General features: G+C 35.7%; 2 protein-coding genes across 2 annotated transcripts; one reads left to right on the top strand and one right to left on the bottom strand.

Annotated features, from left to right (window-relative positions):
- Positions 1-141: 141 nt before the first annotated feature.
- Positions 142-5,251, bottom strand: LOC124165119 (THO complex subunit 4-like). Its single transcript, XM_046542421.1, has 5 exons — positions 4,961-5,251; positions 4,241-4,411; positions 3,904-4,051; positions 2,867-3,016; positions 142-1,033 (listed from the first exon to the last, which is right to left on the bottom strand). The coding sequence occupies exons 1-5, from the start codon at positions 5,120-5,122 to the stop codon at positions 894-896; spliced, it is 771 nt and encodes a 256-aa protein (XP_046398377.1). The 5' UTR covers positions 5,123-5,251; the 3' UTR covers positions 142-893.
- Positions 5,252-5,342: 91 nt separating this feature from the next.
- LOC124165118 (phenylalanine--tRNA ligase beta subunit) lies at positions 5,343-23,708 on the top strand. Its single transcript, XM_046542420.1, has 12 exons — positions 5,343-5,612; positions 5,713-5,765; positions 5,846-5,973; positions 7,925-7,991; positions 8,739-9,005; positions 11,010-11,189; positions 13,001-13,176; positions 15,927-16,137; positions 21,514-21,594; positions 22,081-22,291; positions 22,386-22,550; positions 23,552-23,708. The coding sequence occupies exons 1-12, from the start codon at positions 5,555-5,557 to the stop codon at positions 23,701-23,703; spliced, it is 1,749 nt and encodes a 582-aa protein (XP_046398376.1). The 5' UTR covers positions 5,343-5,554; the 3' UTR covers positions 23,704-23,708.
- Positions 23,709-25,429: the final 1,721 nt, after the last annotated feature.

The raw sequence follows: 25,429 nt of genomic DNA, 5'->3' as shown, positions 1-25,429 counted from the left end.
TAATAAAAAGGCATTGCCACAACCATGCATAGATTCCATTCACTTGTACAGAAGGGATAAATATTTTGGTTTCATGAAATTTCTTTCTTTTCTTAAAAAGTCTGGGTAACATAAGTAAATCCAGGAATGAGAACAAAAGTATAGAATCAACAAATGTTTTGTCATTTTATGTTATTAAATCCATTGGAAAAAGTCATTCTGTTCAATTGGAAGCTGGTCAAATCAAAATACATGTAACATCTTCATTCTAAGGTAAAATGAAGATTAAAACAAGACAGAAATTTCTGTCCAAAAATGCACCAAAATCAAAACAATATCACACTTAAGTGAAACTTTCACACACATTAAAATCTTTCATAGAATGTGCTTGGGAATATTTTGGGACTGGTAAGAAAAAAAAACAGTTACACAACTACCAAAAATGTCACTTCATTTACAGAATGAATCAGTTTGAACATTAAATTCTCATAGATGCTAGAGAAATATTCTTTGAAACACTAGAGTATCATTGTTGACCCTACCTAATTCTTCCTAAAAGACATTCACTTAACACACAACAGAACTCGAAGAGTTCTTCTCATCCATTTTTTTTTCACTTGTAGCCAAGATTAAAATTATCCTTTGACAAAATGGATCAACGGACCAATTCACACAATCACTTAACCCAATCCGTGGTCCTGAGAAAAGCAAACCAATCACATGACAGCAACCATCACGAAACTTGAAATTCAAGACTACAGGCTGCTGTCAAAAGACTCATTCAGCATTTAATCCAACCCAATGACATGGGGAGTGGCTCTCATACATAGAGACGCCCAAGTCCAATTAACATCATTGAGGGGGACCGATTGTGAGTCAGTCCTCTCCAGCACAGCTGATGGCAAAGTTCTGATTTACTTCACAGAATTTATGTATGCATCAAGCTCCTCATCAAGCTCAGCAGCAGTCGGCATCCTTCGGTTGGCCCCACCGCGCCCTCCACCTCCCCTTCGACCACCACCCCCACCGCCACCTTGTCCTCGACCACCCCGACCTGGAAAAACAATGGAATTTTCAACATCTACAAAGAGTCTTAAGTGAATCACAAAATGATGGGCTTTATCACCAGTCTTTTCAACTATTGCATATTGTGACATCGTAGCTTGAAACATCCAATCCAATTGAGATTGTTTCTTGAGGTTTGAGATCTCGTCATTCTAATTTTTGATACATCGGCTAAGTCTCGAAATATTCATGGTAAAAATTACCGGTTGTAACACTTTCCCAAAAAATGTGACCTGAATAAATCAGGGAAGGACAGGTACTCATACTACATAAACCACAACAGCTTGACAGCAGCAGCACTAACATTACACTCTAAGAAAAAACATGATGCTGTACAGAGATTCAAACCATAATCTATTGAATTAATCACTGGGAAGGCGGAATTCAACGTGTCTAGTACTTTTCTCGAACCCAACAAACCCTTCTTCACTCCTCACACCCTTGCCCTACCTGTATTTGGACGACCCTTCTGCCACTTCCTAAATTTGACATCAGCCAGGGCAACTCATTGATTAATGAATTTCTAATAATTCAGTAAAATTAGTCAAATACTAAACTAGTTCAGATAATATTAAAAATTTCATTTGAGGATGACGTTATGAGGTAAATAAATCTGACTGTCCCTGCATTTTGGAAGGAAACAAAATAACTGGTGGTCCATTAATGATAAATTTAACTTCATTATGGTATACTACATATACAGAAAACAGTAAAAGATCAAAATATTTTTTCTAAAAAACAGAGGAAATGCATGTCAAACCAAAGCAGCAAAAAGCCATCAAACAATGGTTGTAGACACACACACAGGCTTTTGTCTATGAATCTATTCAACACCACATAAGTAAGCAAACAATGTTGAGCACATCACTTGTTCCATTATTTTTCCTTTGTCAAATAAGAGATCAGAAATATTAATTAAGATGCTTCGAATCCACTATGACAAAAGTTTCAATTTATTTTCCAAACAGTGAAGCAAACGTCTGTAAACCCAAGTGTCAAAACTCCCCTGCCTGGGATAGGACTGTTCATTGATGATGGCCACCTTATCTTTAGTTTATATTATTCATCTATCCTTTCCTATGTATATGCAAGAATTTATAGCAATGACTCATTAATTTGCCTGTAAAATCATTCTGTTTACATATGTAAATAAAACAACTTTCATCATAGAAACCATTCTTATAGAAATCTACAAATATCTGGCTGAATATAAGCCCTTAAATATATAACACCTACACACCAATGCATCGTTAAAAAATGATACCCAATAATCATGAAATTTAAATAAAATATACCCACAATTTGGTTTAACACTTTTTCAGGAGTAAATGGAATAACCAAGGATTTATAAAGGTACGCATTTTATCAAAGTCAGAGATACATGAAAGAATAAAATCATTTTTTGCATTCAACACTGAAACCCAAGCCCGAGTATACATCAGGATGTAAATTTCCTGTCAGATATCCAAGCCCGAATAAAGCTTGGGCAGTCTCATAACTCCATGGAAAAAATGCTGAGCATTTTTCTCATATCCGAACTCTTTCGCCTCTTTCTTAAGCTATTTGATCTTCTTGCATGGAATGTGCTGCTATTTAGCACCTCAGTACCTACTTCTAAATTTACTGAATTTTATTTAAAAAAACATCGAAAATCCTGAGTTTTACACTGCGCACATATGAAAATACCTCAGGCTTCTAAGTGTTAAACCGAACAAAAAATTTATTTTGGCCAAAATGTCAGTTTCAAACAAAACTTTACCGAAAGGATACCCTCACAATTCCTACATATACATGTGTGATAGAAGCTTTCTTAGATAATCACCTCCAAAGTTACCCCTTCCACCTCGGTTGCCTCTTCCCATGGGTCTTCCACCTCCACCGCCACCACCTCCTCCACCTCCCAAACGCCCTCCTTCCCGAACATTCTGAGACGGGATCTCCGATGTAGCCAGCTGAATATTCATCGGTCGCCCTTTAAACAAAGAAAGTTTTCACATCAGGCAACACACAAACTATTTAACTTCTCAATATATCATAACCCAATAGAGTAAATATTTTGACAAGTAAATTAATCACCAACCTTTTCAAAATAGTTTTCAAAACATTGTCGATCAACTCAGAAGCCCAACAAAAACAGTGTACAATTCACAACACCTTAAATCTAATGCATCATAAACCACAGCAGCAAAAAATAAGAAATAACGAAGACTAAAACAAAATTACAAAGACATGTAAAAATATGATACGATACTGAAATTCAAAACATAATTCCTTGACTTATCCAAATGTCATCCATTAACTAGCCAGGCATCTTTATTAATGAAAGTTGCCAAACATTTCATAGGGTATGAAAGTGTATTTTCAGGTAGTATGCAGTAAAGGCAAAAAAATTAACTACCACTGCGCTGACATTAAAATATTCAGCTAATCAACGAGTCCATAAAGCCATCCACCAAAAATACAATAAATTGAACAGATTGCTTAATTGTTATATAATAGTGGCCACCGAGTGACACCTAAAACCTGTAACAGAGGCCTTGCAAGAGTGAATTGATATTAGCCATCAAGTTGAGTTATTGCAGTAAATGATGATATGTACTTTGACATCGATGGTTTATGCCAAAATATGTAAGTAAAAATGGATGTTAACTCAACGTGAAATTGGCATTATAATATGAACTTTGAACAAGTACAATTATATGCATCGAACACACCCACACTTAAGAGCAAACTTTAACGAAATTACATCCAATCAACACGTGGTGCAATTCACTGATATTAGTTATGGATAACATATCATATCTCAGACACGAAAATCATCGACACGTAACACAGTCAAACAACAATTTATTAACATACCATCCAGAGGAACTCCGTTGTACTGTTTCATTGCTTTGATTGCATCAGTCCGACGCTCAAATACTACATCAGCAGTCCCAAGAGACCTTCCAGATCTGTCGTAGTGAACACATGCCACTTTCAACAATCCAAACTCGGCAAAAAGCTCCTGAATTGGGAAAAAAACAAACGTCATGAAGAGTCCAATCATTCGAAAGAGACCAGACGATGCGAATGACGAATATTCTCATAATGAAACATGGACTGGGCGTTAGTATGCAGTTGAACCAGAACCATGTATAAAAGGAGCTGATTAAAGTGCGTTGATGCATTAAGACCAGATGCGTAACAGCCCTACCTGAATATCAGAATCTGAAACTCCAAAATCCAAGTTGGAAACCAGAAGTTTTGTAGGTCCACCAGCAACAACAGAATTGGACTGCAAACCTAAACTACGGATTCCCGACTTCTTTGCTCCACCTCTTCCATCATAAAGATCATGCTGCCATCGGCTGTTGATGTCTCCTCCCTTCAATAAAAGGAAATAATGCGGTCAAACAGTTACTTCTTGCGTGAAACATAACTTCGCTGTACCTTCATAATGTGAATTATGCAATTGGAAAATGTCAACGTCATAACGACAGCAACACAACCTAGGTAATATTTATAAACAGCCATTATTGATTTCATTCATGCAATACGCAAAAGTAAAATTATGTAGAACCAATACAAGGTATTCTAATAATTAAAGCAGGGCAGAATTGAGCAATCTAATCCCCAACAGAATGACTACGGGGTCACCATACGGGAGTCAACAAATAAAATACGTGGAACGATTAATGTTATCATTGATTTACGGCAGAGGAAGAATTCAACGCATAAGGGAGAACTGTCACATTGCACGTGGAACTCAAGTGACAGCAAATATAACTGTGCAGAATGCCGCACGTCGTGAAAAGTTAAACGAATGCACCTCGCCAATGCCAAGGACGTTTTAATTACAATAATTGATTTATTACGGAAAAGTACATTATTCGGTATACATTCTGAGGCCAAGGTGCACTACACGTATCCTTACCCGAGTATATGGAGCTGGTGGCCTTCCTCCGCCTCGTCTGTTGCGAATCGGCCCCGCATTTCCTCTAGATCCCCCTCTGTTTCCTCTCTGTCCAGTCCCGCGTCTACCAGTTCTGTTTTGCTTTATAATGTCTTCAAGACTCATCTCCAGTTTGTCCACCATTTTGATTACTTTGGTGCTCTTTTACTATTGAATATTTAAAACAACTAACTCACGGAGAGATAAAATGAATTCCCTAGCTAGGACTTTCCTTGTGCCTAAACACCCAAACGATTAACCGATGATGGCGGACAGGAAAGCATCAGAGAAGCCCGTGGAATTATGGGGAATTAAACAAACGAGTGACCAAATTCGCAATTGCGGGGCCACGCGAAAGGTCCGAAGGCTGGTTAGGGGCTGGGATAGTGAAGTTTGGATAGGGTATATATTTATGTTTTTTATTTTTAAGGGTGTGAGCTCTTGTGAATATTCAGCGCTGTCTCTTGGCTCCTAGTTTATGAGTTGTGAATTTGGTTAATGTCATTTGGCCTGAGTTTAGCACCATTATATCGTTGTTGGTCTGGAATAAGTTGAGTGTACACTGATAACGTAAAGATGCCGAACGTTGTTTTATCTAAAGAAAAATTATTTGAAAAAATTGGGAAAACCTTTGGTAAGAATATGATTTTCTTTATTCAAGATATTGTCAACGTATGCCCGACAAACATGCCATTTATATGGATTCACTAATAATTCGCGCAACTTTTTTTTAGGGGATGAGGAGTTTATTGAAGTTTGCTTTGATTTTGGTTTCGAAGTAGAACTGGTAAGAGTATTTTGATGTATTTGATGACGATTCATCGTTTTATGGGTTATGCATACAGGTCATACCTTCTTTGTTTACAGTTCAGTGGTGATGAGTTAGTGATTTCATCACCCACAGATGTAAAATATGTTATCGAAGTTCCTGCCAATCGGCCTGATCTTCTAAGCATTGAGGGAATAGCTTATTCACTCCGGTCATACCTCGATATGTAAGTGTACCTACCTATTCGTATTTTAGCAATTACCCTAAATTATAACACGTTCAATGATGTGCCTCTTTTATGGACATTTACTCGTCCACTAATTTAGCCAGCTATAAATCTCCCTTACCTTATACGTCAATTCCCAGCGGGGAGTGGAAGGGTGAGGATACTTAATTTTGAGACTTTGCTGTCAATTTCTAGTGGTAACTGCAGGAGGTTTCAGATTTCTGTGGTAACATGTCAGGGGGAGTGAGGGATTTGGCATTGGTGTGTTCATGTATTTGCTGTAGTGTAGGGAAATTTACCCAAAATGTACAGCTAATTAATGTAAATCCTGGAAACAAGTAACTTGTCCTTTCTAAAAATTTTGCAACAGAAGTGCACCGTAACTGCTATACATATTAGTGACTAACCTTCTCAATCTACATGAACTATTTGCTCATCCTGTGAAAAAGCAACCCGCAAAAGCTCATCTAACCCCTCAGCAGTGAATAAAGTTCTGTAATTAGCGTAAAACAAAACATTAAATCACAATGAAATGATTGCCTATCTTGAGAGATACTACTGAAAAAAATATGCAATAAAATGAAATAAAATTACCTTTTTGCAATAAATGAAGATTTATTCTCTCCAAAAGAATTCCTGAAAGAATCTGAAGGGCATGCTATTGTGGTGAACATTTTTGTAATCTCATGTCCAATAATTTTGCATAATATTTCTTGTTGGAATGCTGGAAATGTTTGCAAAAATAAAATTACTAACACACAATTTGAGTGAAGTGGGAGCAGGATGAAATACTTGCAGACATCACGAATGGTCAGCTTTTGCTGCCCATTGACCCTATTGAGACAGTGGAGTTTTCTCCTTTGAGTGACTGCTGGACTGAGCCTCAAGAGACTCTTTCATCCCCTCTGTACGGAGCATTTGTGCAGGAGATTTGTTAAGAAGGGTCTCGCTGTTAATCACACACTCTCAGCAACAACCTTTTTCGGCCCTTCCTAGTGGGGACTCTGCCTTATCTCGGACTCAGAGGGTAGTTGGTCTCCCTCCTCTCTGGAATTATAACCTACCAGTGGCATTGGTTTGCTGTCAACTTATGATTTGATTATATATATGTTTTAGCTTTATAGATAGTTGTTGCTTGCATGCAAATTGCTGACATCAAATTAAATTCCTCGTTTTTTTTTTTGAGCAATGTCAAATTTTGAACAAAGCTCTACCATCTATATTAACGGATTTAATGCATTAGCATTTTTCATATTGATGTTTTTACTGAAATCGAAATATAAGTTAATATTTATGGCAGAAGTTTGTTTTAAAGTTGTAAACGCTGCTCAAAATACAAAGAATTCATTACTCAGGTTATATTTTTTGAGAATGGAACAAATATTGATTTTGGAAATGGACTGAATGAACAATTATATGACTGTGGTCCCTTATCATAAAATATGGGTAGTATCAGATGAGAGGGGTCTGGGTATCTGCTCCTGATTTTAAGGGTAAGGCGTAAGTCCCGCTGCGTTAGGTCCCCAAAACTAAGACTTTGCGTACCGGCAACCGTCATTGAAGGGTAGAGCAAGGAAATGGATATTTTCAGCATTTTTTCGTCTGCACAGGAAAATCTGCAACGAAAATTTTCTGTTGTTGTCTCCCAGGTCAAGAAACATCGTCCCAAGTATATCCGTCAGTAGAAGCAAAAGGGTGTAGACCCTAGGATAAAAATAAAATTGGAGAATGACCTGGGGTGAATGTTTAGGGTGTCCACAAGGGTCGGTCGTACAATTCCTTTTTTAAATTCTAAGGTCAAGATGTCACTTTTTTCTTAGTGAATTCCATCTTTGGTGTATGTGTATAGTATTCTGCGAATGTGTATTTAATGGGAATTGGAATGTTAAAAAGAAGATGATTTGAGACAATTTATGCTTCTTTATCTATAAATATTTAATTTTTCTTTCAGTGAACCACTACCGATTTTTAAAAGTATTGAGCCCCAAAAGAAAATTCAACTCTTTGTGCAGGAAAAGGTGAGTAAATTTATCATTTTGTGGATGTAATGTGTATATTTGTTAGTTTAGTAGCCAGTAGAAATGAGTGAGTTTTTAAATAATTGAAATGATAAATACATATGTATAATAATGCTTACTTATTCTGTTAGTGTGGTGAACTCCTGTGTGGAGTAATTAAAAAAAATACTTTCACTTTTGTTAATAATGAGTATTTTATTTGTTCAAAACTTGACTATTACGAGTTGGATTTCATGAAGTAATCAGAGATGGTGAAGATTTGAAAATATGGTTTCTTTCTTAATGGATTGAAGTTTCAATCAGATTACTAATTTGATGCATGGATGATACTTATGTAGTGCAGGATCTTAGTAATAGTGGTGTATATTATGATTTGATTCATGGTATAAGTTGTCGGACTTCCTGCATCGTTCTAGAATCTTCTTATAAAGCTCAAATGAAAATGAGTCAGGTCTATGTGTGTAATTTGGTTGGTAATCAGGTTTGATATATGCAGATTTTGGATTTAAATCAGATAAAAACATTAAAAAAGGTTTTGGACTGTCAAAAAAATTTGCATTCAACCTATCACTAGAATTGCAAAAAAAATTTTTAGTGTTCCCTGCTACTAATGTGTTAATATGGCTCTTGTAGCTATATGACTTGATGATCAGTTCAGTTGCATGGAATGGTCTTCAATTTTTTATTCTATCATTAGCTAATTGCAAGTGAAATATGTTGCACATTAATCCTTTTTTTTCCCTAAAGGTGCAAGGAGTTCGTCCTTACATCGTTGGAGTGGTATTTCGAAATGTCACTTTTACTCAAAATAACTATGACAGCTTCATTGACCTTCAAGAAAAGCTTAGTGCAAGTGTGGGAAAGAAGAGATCCTTGGTAGCCATTGGTGCTCATGACCTCGACACCCTGAAACCACCATTCTATTATGATGCTCAACTTCCTGAAGATATTCGTTTTTGTCCTTTAAATCAAGAGAAGGAAATGGTGGGACCAGAGATTATGGAATTTTATTCGGTAATATTTTGCCATCCCCAGTTATTTACTTCTCTTCTCTTTCATCATTGTGATTGCAGGATTTAATGAGTTGCACGATGTTAACAAGTGGCAATTTCCCTTAACACGAGAACCGCGGACGGGACTTTTTTGTCCCATCGCCCTTTGCAAATGTTTGCCATTCATGTACTAGTGGTTTGATCCCTTTGAAATTTACTGACTTTTACTCATTTTTTATGCTTTTTCGAATGGTCATATCGAAAATATTGTACGATGTTTGGTTCGCGAGAAAAATGACGATTTACCTAGAACCATGGGATGGGGCTTTTTTGTCCCATATGGGGAAAACATACAATTTCAGTTTTTTTTGTGCACTTATTTTGTATTTAGCATAATAACAGTTTATTACGAAGGGGATCGATGTACAGATACCGTTATTCTGCAAGTTAGAAGCGCAGAAGGGAATAATCTGTGCACTGCGCCGGCCGCCTACTCACGCAGCTCCGGCCGCGACACCTCTGCCCGGCGCGTCTGCAGGTCTGAGCTTGACAAACAACACTTTTGCTGTCAAAATAACTTTTATGTATTTTTAGTTATACTTAATAAAACGTTTTAAACGTTACCTAGACACGTGTTTTGTTCACACAAACCACAAAAAAACGTCAATTATACTTAAACATGACAGGATCAATGTATTTTGTCAATGCGACAAAAAAGTCCCATGCCGCAGTTTTGGTTGGGTTGGAAATTTCAGCGGTTGTAGTGTTAAAGTAGAATTCAATTCTATTTCTAGACATAATTTAAGTTTTGGTTCATTTATTCATTTCGGGAGAACTTTTCATTGAGGCTATAAGTTGCTCACAAGAATGTGAACAACAAAAAACCACTCAAGGTCGATGCGCAAGTCCAAGAAATAGCTGCGAAGTGGTGCACTGCTCGGTGCAAGAGATCATGACTTCATCATCTTACCTGTGAAACGGTTAAGACTATCAATATTTATTGCAAATAGCTTAAGGGGTTGGTGGTAGATGGAGAAACGATAAAATGCTGCTCTTCTTATTTATCACAATCCAACCCAGCTTCCTCCCCCTTCCCTACCACTAAAATATAATACATCCGTAAGCTATTTTTTTTAGATGCGATAGTTGAAATTACTCACCATGTGTTTGCTATTAAGAAGTTTTATTAATATTATTGTTTAATAATTTATAAATTAACTAGGTGACCCGTTGAACTTCGTATCACCTTCATGTCTATCTTTGTATGCATCAATCAATTGCAGTTAGTTCTTCTCACTAAAAATCAAAAACGGCTAAACCAATTTGGCTAATTTTGGTTACAAAATGTCCGTTGAAATCCAAACATTTGATGTTCATCCCATCGTTCAACCACATCATGGATTATCTAATCATTATGTCACAGATAATTATGTCAACAAATAATTACCTACCTACAATTTTTTTGGTCATTACCGTTTGTGGCCTATCACTATTAAATGTGGTTATTAAATAAAACTTCCTTACAATTCAAATGAATTTAATACAATCATTTACATAAAATACAATACATACAGTTCATCAATTTTAAGCTTTCTGATTAACTATTTTTTTTCATTTTTTTGGTGTTTAAGTATATTAAGATGAAGTAGTCATTTGAAAACAACTTTTATATTTTTGAATGTTTGCCAATAAGGGTATAGTGAGACATACATACAGCTGTTCATTTTTCAATATGGATAATTATCATGAAATAGTTTGATTAGAAGAATAAAATAGCTTTATTGAATGAATTTTTCAAATTTTGCCGTCCCGTAAAATCTGCTGCCTGGGACACATGCCCCCTCTACCCCGCCCCACTTCCGGGTGTGACTGTAAGCATAGAAATAGAAAATAAGTATTGGCATTAGACCTTATAAATGTCTTAAGTTGCAATGTGTTCTTTGTAATAATTATATTCTAATTAGATCATTATTCGTATTCCTTGTGAATACAGAAGGGATTTTTATGATTTTACTTGCTCTTACAGCACCATGCTCAACTCAAGCAATATGTTGCTCTCCTGAAGGATTTGACCCATTATCCAATCATCAGGGACAAGAATGGTGTAGTTTTATCACTACCTCCTCTAATCAATGGAAATCATTCTAAGATCACCCTCAATACGAAGAATGTGTTTGTGGAATGTACAGCTCTCTGTAAAACCAAGGTGAGTGCACACTTTCTTAAAGTTTACATGATGCTGCTTTAAGTCCATTCATATCCGGGATATAAGTATCATGGACATGCCCCTCGGGTGCAGGATGGGGGGCTGCTCCCCCACCCCCCACCCTAGAAGCTAAAATCGGGCAAGTCTTTAAGGAAAGTCAGGAATGGATTGAAACAAAAGTTTTCAATGAATTTTCTTTAAGAATGATATTAGCATAAGACATGTAGCTATAATAAAAATAATTTTTATCCAGCAATAATTTGAAAAACTGATAACAAAATGCCGTTAAAATTTTCATAAAATGTAGGTTTCATTCACCTTTTCCATGCTAAAATGTTACAACTCTAATGATCTTAGCTTGCCCCCCTCCCTCCCCTAGTTTTGATCTTGGGTACGCCCTTCTCCCGTCTCTTCTCCTTAAAAATTTGGATATCTTTTTCAAATTATTCTCTTTTTAATTTAATAGAATCTTAAATCATTTTTAAAAATTTCATTGGGGTAGAATATATTTTTTATTCTGCATCTGTTTTGAAACCTTTGAAATCTGTTTATGTGAAGAGAACTATTATTGGAAAGAAGGCTTCCGCAGAGTGGTGTGGCTGCTTTCAGGTTTTCTCCCGCATCTGTTCATCTCAGGCAAGTGAGAGAATCTAAAAGCAGCCAATCAAAGAACTATTATTGTTCGTGTAAAGGTATTGTCACAATTGGGTTTTGTTTTGCATGGGAGAAATTTGAGTATGTTTTGTCTCAAAAAAAATTTTTTTTAATCTTATTACCTGCCTAAGTCTTACAATGGATGGTACCCCAGTGTCACATCCAGATTATTTTCAAACTTCACATGACACAAACACACACATTTGTGATACAATATGGATTTTAAGAGAAACATGTTTTTGATTAAGAGTATTCTACTTCATTGCTAGGGTCAAGGAAGAGCATAGGAGAGGTGTTAGTTTTGTACTGCAGGTAGCATACTTTCAGGTTGTTTTCTAGCTCTTTTTATTGCAAATATCTGGAAAGCTAAGGCCCATGCGACACTAACGCGAAAATATAGTTTTATTGATATTCCATTTTCTATCTCTGTGAAGTTTGAATGATTTGTTGGTTGCACTTGGGTACCCTCCCTTCCTAGATTCAGGCGCTATTAGAGCTTTACCTCTCTTTTGATTTTGTGAGCTTCAAAATATGTGTAGTGGAATCTCAGTTGAATAACCTTCAGTTGTATGAGTATCTTGGTTGTGTGTTGAAAGTGGGTTTGCCCAGTGCAACTCATGCACTTCTTTGCAAAGTCAACCTCAATTTAATGACTTTCAATTGTATGGTTTACCTAGTTGCACGACACGAAAAATCTTATCACATAATTAATTCTATTTACTCATAAATTAATCTTAGTTGCAAGGCAGAAATCTTCCGACAGAAATGCCACATGTAACAATGGGTAGGCCTCTTGAATTTAATTTTAAAACAAGTAATTTTAAGTGTAAATTAAAATGACTTGTTTTAAAAGTACTTTTGAATTTGCCAATCACAGAGTGTACCAGTTTTTGACAAAATCATTTATTTTACCGGCGGATCCTCTGTTTGTCAGCCTCTGTTAACTTGTTGAAATGGCTGGAAAAGTAATGCTTTATATTATGTTGTCTGCGTTATTGTTCATGTGTTAGCTAGGATGATAAATTCAAGACCTTTTTCACTGTCATTGACTTTATACACAGATCATGGTGTAATTAAATTGCTTGTTGAGTTTTTATAATGAATTTATTTGATGCATTTGGGATGAACCATTCAACTCTACTGTTCATCTTTTTCAGGCTACTATCATTGTCAACACACTATCTTGTTTATTCAGTCAGTATTGCTCTAAGAGATTTGAAGTCGAGCAAGTGGAAATTGTGAGTGCAAAAGGCGAAACAGAGCTGTCTCCAGTTCTGGAGTATAATACTCAGTCTTTGAAGATCAGTGATATTGTGTCATATGTTGGACAATGGTATGTGCAATTAAACTTTTATTTGATTCTTCACTGTTATCTCTTCAAAATGCATGTTGAACCTGTTTCGTTCTGTATTCTATGATCTGGCACACTTTGAATGTACAGTTTTTATTCCCCAGTTTTTCATGTTATTGTGCTGTTACCAGTTTGACTAGGGAGGACAAACTCAAATAGTTGTTGGGAAAATGGAATCAAAGTCATCAAAGCTCACACTGGCTCACTCTTACCATGCTTTAATGTCAATATACATATTCTCCAAGTAAAAATTTTCAAATGAGAAAGCTAAAATAACGAAGCAAGAAACATTGCTGAACTGGTGTGGAAAAATTGAATAACTATGTTTTTTGTTTTTTTGGCAATTTTTTTTTGCTCTTTTTAACAATGTTTGTGTTTGTATTTACCTATATATGCAGTAAGTTTCTCATGTTATGTAAGCATTAACCTGTTATCATTGTACACTTTATTGTTCTTTCTCATTTTGTTTGCCCCTTACGTCCTTATTGGTGTCCGTCTCTTACAAATTGGAGTACATAGGTACTCATTTTCACTTTCCTGTTACGGAGGTAGTATTCACTGTCAAATGAATGCTCGAGATATTAGCTGCTTCAAAATATCCAATGGGCTTGTAAATTGCTATGCTTAGTAATTATTTATCTTAGTGAAACCTCACTCATAAGAATTTTCTTTGGGATTTCTCGTAAAGTATAATAATAATAATAATAATAAATCTTTATTTGCCCGGAGATCTGATTCATCTACATTGATGTATGGGTAATAGTATGGGGATGAAAGTTTGTGGGCAGCTCCACTATTACTGGAAAACTTTTGATGAATATGTTGTGAGAAGATCAATTATCATAAAGTTCTTTAACATGACCCTGGATGTAATTTTAATATCATAGCATGTGAAGTGTGACCTGCTAAGTCTCTTAATTCTTTATCAAATCAGTATGAATGATGTTTGCTGTTTTATATTACTTATAAGTGCGTAACATACTACAGGCAGGTACATTGCTGTGGTTTTTTATTATAAATATTGATTATACATCATTATTAAACTTTTCATTTGGCTTTCTACTTCAAACTGGAGAGATTATTACATTTCGTACTGAAGTCTCTAGGCAGCTTCAAATTTTCTGATGAACCTCTGATGAATATGTCATTGAAAGTCCAATGTTGTTTATCATATTTCTACTCGGCATTGAATGTTTATTTTAATAGCACTCAAAGTATCCAGAGTGACCTGTCAAGACTAGGAAGTAAGCATGTTATTAGAGGTCATATTCATCAGAGATATATTCTATGAATCAGTCATTGATCCCAAGGGTGCCAGGCTAGAGGAGTTCAACCTGTAGTCATATTTATATTCTTGATAATGTTCCTGGGTAAACCAATTAGAGTGATGCTAGTAAGGATTTTTCATTTTGGTAATTGTTGGGGTTAACGAAAAGGGCTGGTATAGTAACAAAAATCGTAGTTTCAGATCACAATCGTTGGATAAAATATACAAAATAAATTTGAACAACTAAAGAGTAATTGCTATTTTTTACAATAAAAATTGGGAAGCATAGCAGCTTAGTAGAGCACTTGGCTGCTGATTCAAGAGTCCCAGGTTAAACCTTAGAACACCTCCAAAGAAAATCCTCGAAGTGTTAGGTGGCCCAGGGAAAGAAACTGTCCCCACTACCATGAATGTGTAAGATTCATATGCATGTGGCTTAGTTTGGGGCAAACTCTACTCTCACCTATCCAAACTAACCTCCAGTTTAAATCACTGAGTAAACTGAGTGAGTGAATTATAAAAATTGCCGGGGATCGGGTTGGTGTGGTGGCTAGTGTTTTGGCTTCCCACCCGGTGGGCTCGGGTTCAAATCCCAGCGGTGGCAGAGATTTTCAGAGACTGCCTGACCCCTGCTTGAGTGTTGTGTGGAGGACATTTCAAGCGCAACACTCCGTCCGTCGGATGGGACGTTAAGCCGCGGTCCTCTTGGCGCCTTTCGTTAAGAGCAGGCTAACGCCGACGCCGGGTTTCTCTCCACCCTTCCTTACCTACCCCATCCCTCATGGCGCAAATGACCTCAGCTGTCGGTCGCCTCCTTCAAATACCATACCGTCCATTTGTCATTGTACCTATAAAAATTGCCTTAAACGAATTAAAAATTAGAAAAAATATATATCCAGCAAAATCAAAGAATCCTGTGTCTTTTTAATTCTATGACAGAGAAATAGTAAAAAGTAGAAACACTACCAGAGATCTGAGAGAAAATCATTGGATGATCACACCAATTGAAAGAAAAAGATTGAATTGAGGAAGAGCGATGACCATAATGATTTTCAGCTGATTGTTATTGAATTTTTCAACTGTTTACATGCTACCGCTACATGCTTAATGTTCAAGAACTTAGTTAATGTGTTGTGTGACCTTTGGTCTATAGTGGCACCATCGAGCCTGAAATAGATAGGAAACCACGGGAAGCTGCCAGTGTACAAGAGGCAAGAATTTTGCAATTCAATATAACCACATTCCACAATTTTGGCCTTTGTTAAAATTAGGTTAAAAAACTGCTGTTAACTGTACACCTATAAAATTAAGTAATTCAGCCTCATCATGAACCTACTTCATAAGAATTTTCATTCTGTCTCTTTGCAATTGTTTGATTTTGTTGTCTAATAACCTTTTGTGAGGAGTGTAGCTTATATGCATTAGTTGTTAAAATAATGTTTGTATCTATCTTTTTTTAATGTAGTGGAACTGCTTCAGATATAGCTGGTTACTTGAGTCGAATGGGATTAAAATCATCAGTCAATCCTAATGATTCATCAGTTTTGGATGTGACTATACCCCCAACGCGCCCAGATGTATTGCATGCTGTTGATATTTATGAAGATGTTGCCATTGCCTTTGGATATTCTAACCTTCATATAGAGGTTCCAAAAACTATAGGATTTGGGAAACAGGTAAGTGTGTTTCTGAAACCTCTTGAAATATCCATCTCAATGATGAGAGGTATGTGTTTCTTTAGCTTTGGGATACTAAAAATCAAGAGGTCAGATCAAATAATCAGTCAGCATATTTTATCCTGGAATATCCTGAACTTTTGATACCTGGTGTAATTTTGTAATACAAAATTTCTGTTATCAGTGATAGAAATATTTTATTAAAGAATCATTTCCTGGACTCTTGTGTTAAATTTCTCCCTTTCTTGGAGTTCATTAAATGATTCAAAATATATTCCAGGAACAGGATCACATATTTTGCTGATATTTTAATTCTTTCGCCCTTTTAGAGGCAATTACAGATTTTCATCACTTCATTTCCCTTAGTTTTGCATTTTCATTTGATTTTTTTAATTTGATTGTTGCTGGACTTAAAGTTGCATCACTCTTTTGCAGTACATGTTAACTTTTAATGGAAGTTAAAGTCAAGGTTCAATTTGTGGTTGGTTTATTATTGTTTTTTGTGATTGCCTTGTTAAAACTTTGTTCATCATCATTAGTCAACAATTGTAAGATTAGTTTGATGTAGCTATACACTCAATGCTCCTTTCCTATAATTTTTAAGTCAGCGTATTTTGTTTCTTTTGCATCCTTGATCACTTGATCTGTACATTTCATCCAAGGTCCTCCTTTGCCATTTTTCTGATCTGACATGTCCTTCAATGGTTGTCTTGATTAGACCATCATATTTCATAATGTGGCCAGTGAGGGAACCCATCTCCTCAGGATTTTCAGGAAAGTACATATTATTGTATTTTCCTTTGAACCACCTCATTAATCCATGTGATCTACGTCATTATGTTACCAACTTTTTGTGGGAGGTAGCAATTTCTTTTTCTATGGATCAACAATGTAGGTTTTAAATTTGTTCAACTCTTTCATTTAATTGACCAAAAGTCTACAGGGGCAAAAGATCTGTGCAATTTTCACATTTTTAGTTCCCTTGTGGGTGATTCCATTAAGGCATGTTGCTTGTTAGTCTGCAGTAATTTTCTTAAAGGACCTGTCATTATTTTGTGACTCAAAAATAGTGAACTCCATGTGTTTGTTTTACTGAAGTACTTTTTTACTTCTAAGTTGCCCTCACGTGCATGCAGATCATATGTAAGCTTACGAGCCACAGAAAAAAGTAACACATAGATATGGATGGCTTGTGCAGACTAAGTGTATTTGTCTGTAGAATCAGTGCATTGCTTTGAGATAACAGTACAAATGCATCTTCTTGCTATGGATAGTGAAATTGGCATTGAGCTGTTGATAAGAGAAGTAGAAAAAAAGCACAACTTACGGGATGTCTTGTATGATAATGTATATACCCAAAAGACAAAAGGGTAAAGATATGGGAGGAGATTACCCTAATAACCAGGCTACATCCTTTTTGGGCACTTTTCTTAACTAATTGCACTTGGCTGCATGAAGTTCTTATACCTACTTTGGCAAGGTGAACGCAACAGGCCTTACATGGATGGTTTTTGCCTGCTCAAATATGAAAAGCAGCGACCACTCCATTCACCCCACACACATAGTGTGTGTCATGGACTGTCCATGCCTTAGCCTTCCAATAATGAAAAGTTATTATGTAAGATTATTGCAACATTAATTCATATGGGTTCAAAGTCTTCACCACTCTGTCTCTGTTGTGTAGCATAATCTACCCAATAGCATCAAATTTACACTCTTTAAAAGTTTGTTTGCTACAAATTTAAGCCTTTTTAATTAAATCTGGCATACTGTTGACAATTTTTAATGGACAAAAAGCATAAGCTCAATGTGAATAGATGTTTCTGTACATCATGATATTATGTTATTATCATGTTGTGACATTGTTGACATCCCACACAGCACAAAGTGAATAATATGCACATAATATTCAAATATTATGCGAATATTATGCCACCACAATGGTATAAAACGCGCATAAAATGTACATAATATGTGCATATAAATGGTATAATGTCCTCATAAATTGCGATATTATGCGCATAATATGCGGAATATATGCACTGATGGAATGGCATAATGTTTGCATATATACGGAATATATGAGGACATTATACCATTTATATGCTCCTTTTATGTACATATTATGCACGATTTATACCATTGATGTGGCTATATATATGCACATATTATACCCATATATGCCATTTATATGCACCTTTTATGTACATATTATGCACAATTTATACCATGGATGTGGCCTAAAATATATGCGCATATTATGCCCATATATACCATTTATATGCTCCTTTTATGTACATATTATGCACGATTTATACCATTGATGTGGCTATATATATGCACATATTATACCCATATATATGCACCTTTTATGTACATATTATGCACAATTTATACCATGGATGTGGCCTAAAATATATGCGCATATTATACCATTTATATGCTCCTTTTAGGCACGATTTATACCATTGATGTGGCTAAATATACGCACATATTATACCCATATATACCATTAGTATGCACCTTTAGGTACATGTTATGCACATTTTATACCATATCTACGAACCTTTTATGCATATTTTATTCCGTTGATGTGTGATAATATGCAGTTGCATAATATTCGAAAATTACATGAATAAAAATTGATTTCTGGAAACGAGGAGAAATTTAATGAATCAGTCATCTAGACACAGCATAGGTACATTGCACTAAAACAAGGCACAATCCTTCAGCATTGTATCACAAATATACAAATATTCAGTTAGGAGTCCTATATCATCGCAAATTTGGTTTAAATATCATGTGAATGACATCTAAAGACAAACATTCACCCTTCCATAATCGTTACTCATGAAATTGCGATTAGAAAGTACAAAGTATGTCACACGAATTCACAATCACAACACTCGCGATGATTCCTTCCACGACATCCGCATGGTTGAACATCTACGGTCTTTTCTTAGCGAATGCATTAAAAATGGTCCAAAATGTGATTCCAAGCCACAAATAGGTCTTCTAATCGCATAATTATCTCTGTGTTAGTCATAGAGTTGTGGCGAGCAATCACGCAAACGATGTAAGCAAGCCGTTCTTGAAAATGCACTCCGAAACAATAAAGATAATATTGTCATTAATAATCACAAATTAAAATAATTATATGCATATATGATCAAGTATGTGATATCTTCAGGGCGAAAGTGCAGCTCACAACCTGGATCAGTACCTAAGTGCCAAAACTTCGTCTTTCCTTGGAATAGCCTTCCTTCACTTTTCAAGCTGGGACTCTGACTGAAAAAGTACCGTCATAAGATATACATTTAGGTAATTAAAAAAATTAATTAAAGTACTGGGAATAACACTCAAAATTAGGAGCTGATAATTTCAGATTTGCTTTCAAACCCTATGACAAACGACAACGACTCACGTACGTGTACTTACTTTGATTTTAAATAAAGTCCTGTTCTTCATACCATGAAGCTTATTATTCCTTATCGTATATGCGTTACCAGAATAGTACTGTGAAATAAAATAGTTCCGTAAACGCATCTTTTCCTCATTAATATTAGATTTTTCAATAGACGTTCAATTCTCCCAACTACGGCAATATGGCTACGGCAACAACCGCAACAATGAACAACAACACAACGGCCATGGACAACGGCAATATGGCTACCAAGCTGCCTACCTCGCCAGACCGGAATATGCCGGTGTGTAAAATAAAAAAATAATAATAATAGTGGAGTATTCTGCGAACGATACGAAATTGTTAGTGATATATTAAAACATAAGTTTTCACATTTTTTGATACAGAGGATGTATGATCATCGATTTTTACGGATACAATCACAGTTTACGGCGGCATAATATTTAAATATAATGTGCATATTATTCGCATATTATGTGCATAATCGACGGAATATTATTTTCATTTTATGCGTATCCATTTATGCAACTTATATACTGAATAGATTTTGAGTTTGCTGGGTGGCCGTTAATTAATGATTCTTATAAGAATCATAATTAATGATAAAATGTTACTAACAACGAAATAATATACATACAATTTCAATATTATTAATAGTTTACGGCGGCATAATATTTAAATATAATGTGCATATTATGTGCATAATCGACGGAATATTATTTGCATATTATGCCTATCCATTTATGCAACTTTTATACTGAATAGGATTTTTGAGTTTGCTGGGTGGCTGCTAATTTATGATTCTTATATGAATCATAATTAACGATGAAATGTTACTAACAATGTAATAATATACATATTATGTCAATATTATAGTAATAGTTTACGGCGGCATAATATTTAAATATTCCCTAGTAACACAGTCTGTTGGCCCAACGTAGTTTTTTGGTAGGCATCGTTGGGAAAGTGTTGGGGACATTTTGGTTGGAGAGCCTCTACTATCCCAACGATGGGCCAACAAAGGTTTCCCAACGGGATATTCGTTACGTTGCCAACTTACGGCCAACGCTGGGCCAACTTCTATATTTCAGCAGTTAATGAAGGCCTGTTTACACGATACGTTAACACGTACGAGTTAATGTACGTTTGCGTGAATGATTTTTGTGGACCGGAACGGAACATGTGTGAATGCATGAACCAAATTAGAACAGGTTCTATTTTCTGTGCATGCATTTGCACAAGTTGGGAGGTTACACGGTGCATTTTGGCGTTCATTCTCACGTTCATACATTTAATTAATGATAAAATGTTACTAACAACGAAATAATATACATACAATGTCAATATTATTAATAGTTTACGGCGGCATAATATTTAAATATAATGTGCATATTATTCGCATAATATGTGCATAATCGACGGAATATTATTTGCATATTATACCTATCCATTTATGCAACTTTTATACGGTATAAATTTTGAGTGTGCTGTGTGGGATATTAAGTAAATCTTGCTATTACACCTTTTTTTAGAGTTTAAATGGATGAGCTAAAAGAATGGATAAGCTTTGTGTTAATATTTATGAGTACTTTGTGATATTACCTATTTGCAGTACTGCCCTGAGTGAAGTCTTTGGACCTTAATACGACCTTTTTTCCCTTTACTATAAAATTCTAATTTTGATCTTCATTTGCAGTACCTCAAAATGCCATGTCTTTCTTTTTTATTAAATCCTGTAACAAAATAAAATTATTTTTATTGTTAATGTTATTAAGTACAGAATTTATTTTATGTTCTGCTTTGCTGTTGTAAAAACATTTTCATATCTATTTTTATTGAGAGTTTTCCCCATTCACAAGTTTCTCCAGACTTATGTATTATAAATGAGTTTCCTTGTCCATATTAAAACAAGTAATGTGGGTTATAGATGACCATTTCTTTTTTCTTTTCAGTTACCACTAAATAAATTGACAGACCAACTTCGGGAAGAAGTGGCCTTTGCAGGATTCACAGAAGCTCTCACATTCTCATTAGTTAGTATTGCTATAACAAATATTATTATGATGAGATAAATGGATTTTATTTAAAATTATTTCTGTTAACCATTTAAATTTAGGCTTTTTTTGTGATGAAAGAATTGATGTGAATATGTGTCAATAATTATGGTTCACTTGTGTTAGTGAAACCAATTCTATTAATTAAGAGATACCGTGTTTCTCCGAATATAGTCCCCCTCTGAATATAGCCCCCCCCCCTAACATAGTCCCCCCTTTACTTTTACCATGGGCATTTTCAGAAAAAAAGGGGGAACAATATTCAGACAAATACGGTATTTTTCTAACACGTACTACATAATGTTTTAAAATGGCATTATGCTGAAGATAATGTAAAAGATGCTGTGCTACCTTCTTATCTAGTCAAATCACTTTATTTCTAATAATTTTTTGAAAATTCCCATTCCTTAAAATAATGTAAATGTATGTTTTGAGTTATTACCCAAATATTATTTTCCTTTCTAGTGTTCTCGAGATGATGTTTCAACTAAACTAGATGTTCGGCTGGAGAGTGTCCCTGCCGTGCACATATCTAATCCCAAGACTATGGAATTTCAAGTTGGTCGGACAACTCTTATTCCTGGTCTATTGAAAACAATGGCTTCAAATAAACAGATGCCTTTACCTATGAAGTTGTTTGAAATTAGTGATGTCATCCTTTTAGATAAATCAGCAGGTATTATCAAAAAATGTATCCCATTCTCATGTTTGATTGATGAAATGTGAGTTGTCAAATTTTATTAAATCGCCATGTCTTTTCTTATTTTCAGAGGTTGGAGCTAGGAATGAGAGGAGAATTTGTGCTGTGATATCTGATAAAACATCGGGATTTGAAATAATTCATGGCTTGTTGGACCGCATCATGCTTGTTTTGGAGGTTCCCAGGTCTTTCAATGTGAATAGTCAAGTGGGTTACTACCTGAAAGGCACTGAAGGTATGTTATGTAGAATAAATTCTAGTACAAGGTTCTACCACTAGCGTAATGTGGGGTTTCACTGGTATATCTTGTGGCTGTGTCTGGATGCTGCAGCAAGTCACTATATTGCTAAGTGTGACCAATCGTATTCACTCATATGCACATGTATGACATATATATGTCGTAAATGCATTTCACTTTCGACTGTTCAGTGATTGAGTCTATTGCCTTGAGTCTAGAAAACTACCTGTCAAAAATAGAAAACCCATCAAATTCTTTCCCTACATCGTTAGCAATCATGGAACAACTATTGTATTAATTGTATACGGCCTCATACTATTTCATCTCTTCAAATATTGTCCTCTTCTGTGGAAAATCAGCAAGTCATGCTGTGATATAGAACTTGCAGCATTTCACTAAAATACCATTCTGCTATGTGTAAGTCTTGGCTGCTTGTGAAGCAGTCGGGATGCAAATGTAGGGGATTGACTGGGAGATACCACATCCAGGATGCACCAGAGAAACCAGTGCAATGAGAATTCACTGTAGCCACACACTGCATCCAGCTGCAATGTCAGGATACAGCCGAAAGACACACCAATGAAACCCCACCTTTACCCACCCTTATCATTGTCCCAACATTCCATGTCCCTACGTTCATTGGCTTCTTCTTCTTGGTCTTCTTTTATTCTTTCTTGAATTCTGCTGTTGATGATCTGTCAGTGATTTGTCCATCAGAGATTTGCAACTTAATGACCTTGAGGACCTTAGGGAAGATAAATATTTTCCCTTATTTTCTAATATTGTTTGATCAAATTACCACTGTGAGTCATTAAAATGGAACATTAAGATTTGGTGTTACTCTAGTTTTATAGTTATATTTAAATGTGTCTCATCAGATTAATCCTACCATAATGTACATATCTGGAAAAGTTTATACGTACATACTAAGTAAAATAGAATAATGGGTGGAAGCCCTTTGCTTGGGTTTTCATGAATGATCTTATGTTCTTTTTCAGATCCAACTTTTTTTCCCAAGAGGTGTGCTCAAGTATTTGCTGATGGAAGACCAATTGGCAAAATCGGTGTTCTGCACCCAAATGTCGTAAAGAATTTTGAACTTAGTAATCCTTGTTCATGTTTTGAGATAAATATTGAAATGTTTGTATGAAATTATTGAAAGTGATTTTATTTATAATAATAGATATATTAATATATAATTGAAAGGTATTAGAAAGGCTCATTTTGATTGAAATATTTTGGTGCAGATAAAAGAATGGAACTGAGCTGTCTGTTGTGTAAGGGCAGGCGTGCACTAACGCGACCACAACCTGCGGCACACGACCAGTTTTAGCATTGCAACTAATGGAGCAACACGCACTAGGCCAAGTGCGACTTGTTGGTCGGACCCGAGTCGTCCGACCAAAATTTTTGAATTTGGTCGTCCCCGACTCAGCGGTCGTTGCGGCCAGAAATTACACACATTCTTATGGCGCGCCGTGCACTGACTCCGACTTCACTCCGACCCGACCATACGAACTGAGCAAGTAGACGGTGAATGTGTTTTGCTATCATGGTTGTGGTCATGCTATGGTCGGAAGGTGTACGACAGAGATCTGTCGTGGTCGTGGCCATGGTCGCGCTAGTGCGCGCCTGCCCTAAGGTGTAACTGTCCTGATACTGGTAAGTTGATAATCTATAACAAATGAAGGTATATTTCTTACCTAAACTGTGTCTCATGGGTCTATTTCCTTGAAGTTAGCTGTTAAGGAAATGACAAGAAACCGACATGTGGTCCAAATGCTCTGTGGTATGTGCGCAGTCACTATGCATTCCTTATAAAACTTTGGATTTGAAGTGAGAACAAAAATACAAATTAATTCAAAATTCAGCACGCGTATAATTAATATAAAAAGCTCATTTCTGGAATTTAGAGGATTAGCATGTAAGCATTTTCTTGTGACAAGTTGAAATTCAATGCAGCTTGTTGTGCTGGAAACACGGCAGCGTATTAAAAAATTTTTGGCAGGCTACCTGATTGGTTGTAGATTTTTACATAACCACTGGGAATATGTCAATACTGATGTCAATATTTTTTTATATCATAACATATGTATGGATTGCTAATTGAGTTTTGCGACTACATATGTATTTAACTTTTTTTCATGGTCATAAGACTGTGTGGAACAAATAGACTGTAGACAGTTAGAATCTGTAGATTTTCAAATATGGGCCTACAGTGGTCATTGGATCCAGAGCCACTCAGAATTCCCTTTGCCATATTCTGGAGTTTCAGTATTTATGCTGTTTCATGTGCATGCCACCTGAGTTGAAGATCATAAGTGAGTGCACTCAGAAAGAAAGCAGAATAGGCATATCTAAAGAATTCATGGCTTAGACAGGTTTTAAATTTCCTGTATAAGAACAAAGTCTTGGAAAGTTTTTGCTAACTTTAAATACCTGTGAAATCCAAATTTATTTTGCATAAATTTTAAAACTCAATAGTTTAACAAGGTCAATCGTTCACCATCATTTTTAGACCACACATAAGATGTTGTGGTTTGGCATCATTTAGGAAGGTTGGTTAGGTTGGCTTCAATTAAGAGTTGTACCTCTGTACTTGCCTGTTCCACAATTTGTGCACTGTTCATAAATTATACTATTTACGGAAAGGTTGATTGGTAGGTTAAGAGTTAAGATAAGAAACAGAAGACGACTAAGCACAGAACCCTATTGCACACAATGTTTCATTGGTAGAAAATTAGATTGTTTACCATTTATTTATACAGTCTGCTAACTGTAAGTTAGGAATGAACTCTTGAATTTTAGTTCACAGCCTTGGAAGCCACAATGCTTAAATTTTAGTTGAAGGTTTAAATGGCTATTAAGTTATGTAG

This window comes from Ischnura elegans, chromosome 9 (genome assembly GCF_921293095.1).
Source record: "Ischnura elegans chromosome 9, ioIscEleg1.1, whole genome shotgun sequence".
Classification (NCBI taxonomy): Eukaryota; Metazoa; Arthropoda; class Insecta; order Odonata; family Coenagrionidae; genus Ischnura; species Ischnura elegans.
The sequence above is the reverse complement of the archived record's forward strand: the minus strand, read 5'-3'. Positions and strand labels throughout refer to the sequence as shown.